Source organism: Colletotrichum abscissum (genome assembly GCF_030869225.1).
Source record: "Colletotrichum abscissum strain IMI 504890 chromosome Unknown Scaffold_378.1, whole genome shotgun sequence".
Classification (NCBI taxonomy): domain Eukaryota; kingdom Fungi; phylum Ascomycota; class Sordariomycetes; order Glomerellales; family Glomerellaceae; genus Colletotrichum; species Colletotrichum abscissum.
The window spans coordinates 1-1,637 of NW_026850296.1; the positions used below are offsets into that span (position 1 = coordinate 1).

General features: G+C 50.7%; 1 protein-coding gene across 1 annotated transcript; it reads left to right on the plus strand.

The window, feature by feature from the left end:
- Positions 1–386: 386 nt before the first annotated feature.
- On the plus strand, positions 387–923 carry CABS01_17142 (cyclin; the record flags this gene model as incomplete). The annotated part of the gene is made up of 1 exon (XM_060550469.1): positions 387–923. The coding sequence occupies one exon, from the start codon at positions 387–389 to the stop codon at positions 921–923; it is 537 nt and encodes a 178-aa protein (XP_060396500.1).
- Between the last annotated feature and the right edge of the window lie 714 nt (positions 924–1,637).

Sequence of the window (1,637 nt, forward strand, 5' to 3'; positions counted from 1 at the left end):
TCGTGCTGCTCATCGGCCTGTTTCGTAAGCCTTAGCAGCAGATCATCAAGCTCGAAGGTGTCGGAATAGACGCTTGACGTGCGACGAGGTTCCATCATTGTTGCGGCACCTTTCTGGTCTGGTGACGGTCTGGTTAAGTACTATAGGGTCGTCTACATTGAGCTTTAGGGCCGCCAGCATTAAGTAGGCTCAGTTGCTACACTTGCGGATATGAAGAGGTCTTTTGTGATTCGATCGCAAACACTCAACGGCTGCTGTAGTACGGCTGCTGTGCAGGCAAAACGCAGATACATCGCTCTTCGAGGGATACTTCCCAGCTCCAGTCGCCGTCGGCTTTTCACACCGTCACCGGTCATCAACCACCCGTCTTCGCCTGATTGACGGACATGTCGTCAGACACCCACCGATTCGAACTGTTCTGTCGGCGCCCTGCTTCTCTACGGCTCGTTGCTGGCGTGGCTGAGCGCATCCTTTCAAGAGTCCTGCCAATCAGCAGCGACATATGGAACCTCTCCTCAGATTTGGCAGTCTTCCTACGCCATCTGCTGCTACGGGCTGATATCAGTGGTGCGGTACTCTGTGGTAGTCTCATCTACCTTGAGCGGGGCCTCCAGCGGCCACAGAACTCTCTTACGACAGAAGCGGATCGGCATTTACGCGTCCTGTCGGCCATCATTCTTGCTCGAAAATATCTAGAGGATTTCACATACAGAACGCCATTCTGGACCGGCCTTGCGGCCGAAGCATGCTCATTTCATTTTGCAACCGGTGATATCAATGTCGCGGAAAGCAGACTTCTGGCAGATATGGCTTGGGACTTGAGCATGGATAGCCAAGAGATGCACAGAATGGTAAAGCTGGTCCGCGGTTCGAATACCATCCCAGCGCTATGTAGCCACGGGCCCATCTCTAGCCAATTCTAGAAGCAGGAGCAATAGCGTGTGACTAGGCTGATCTGATTGAGTCGGGATGTACATAGGGACCAACTTTACCTTCCATGATTCAGGTTGGCATTTGGCTATTCATATTGGATTTCGTTCGTCACGTCAATTAATACTACTGTGCAGTACCTATTGGTTTTCTCATTCAACATCCACAGGCGAAATTAGATGGTCCAGGTACGTTACTACGACGAAACGTTGCCATCAAACCGCTTGGCAGATGTTGCAATCACGACAAACAAGGGACCTGCAACATGGTTGTCGAGCAAGAAGACGAAACAACCATATGCTCGGACAGTCTTAAGCGATGAACTAGAAGATAAGTTTCATTTCCTATTTTTGAGAAGCAACAATTATGGGCTTCTGCGGCGGCCTGAGATTGGTCTTTGTGTGCCGTATCCTTTCGACGGGAGCAATCAGCTTCCAACGCGCCAGAAACACAGTTCCATTTTTGGAAGCCGGTCTTGGCTGCAACGACGGAGTTCGTGATTCCCAGTGCAGTGTTCAACCCCTGTTGGAAGGGTCAAAAGCGGTGCAACAGTTTCTACTGCTACAACCAGAGTTGCGGTAGTCGTCAAAAACAGAAGTGGATGAGAAAGATACGTTATTAACCCCAAGGTACTAGCGCCAGATTCAGCGCCAGATCTGGTCGTAGCCAAGAAAAGTCTCAGACGATGAAGGTGGTCCCGCCTGAGA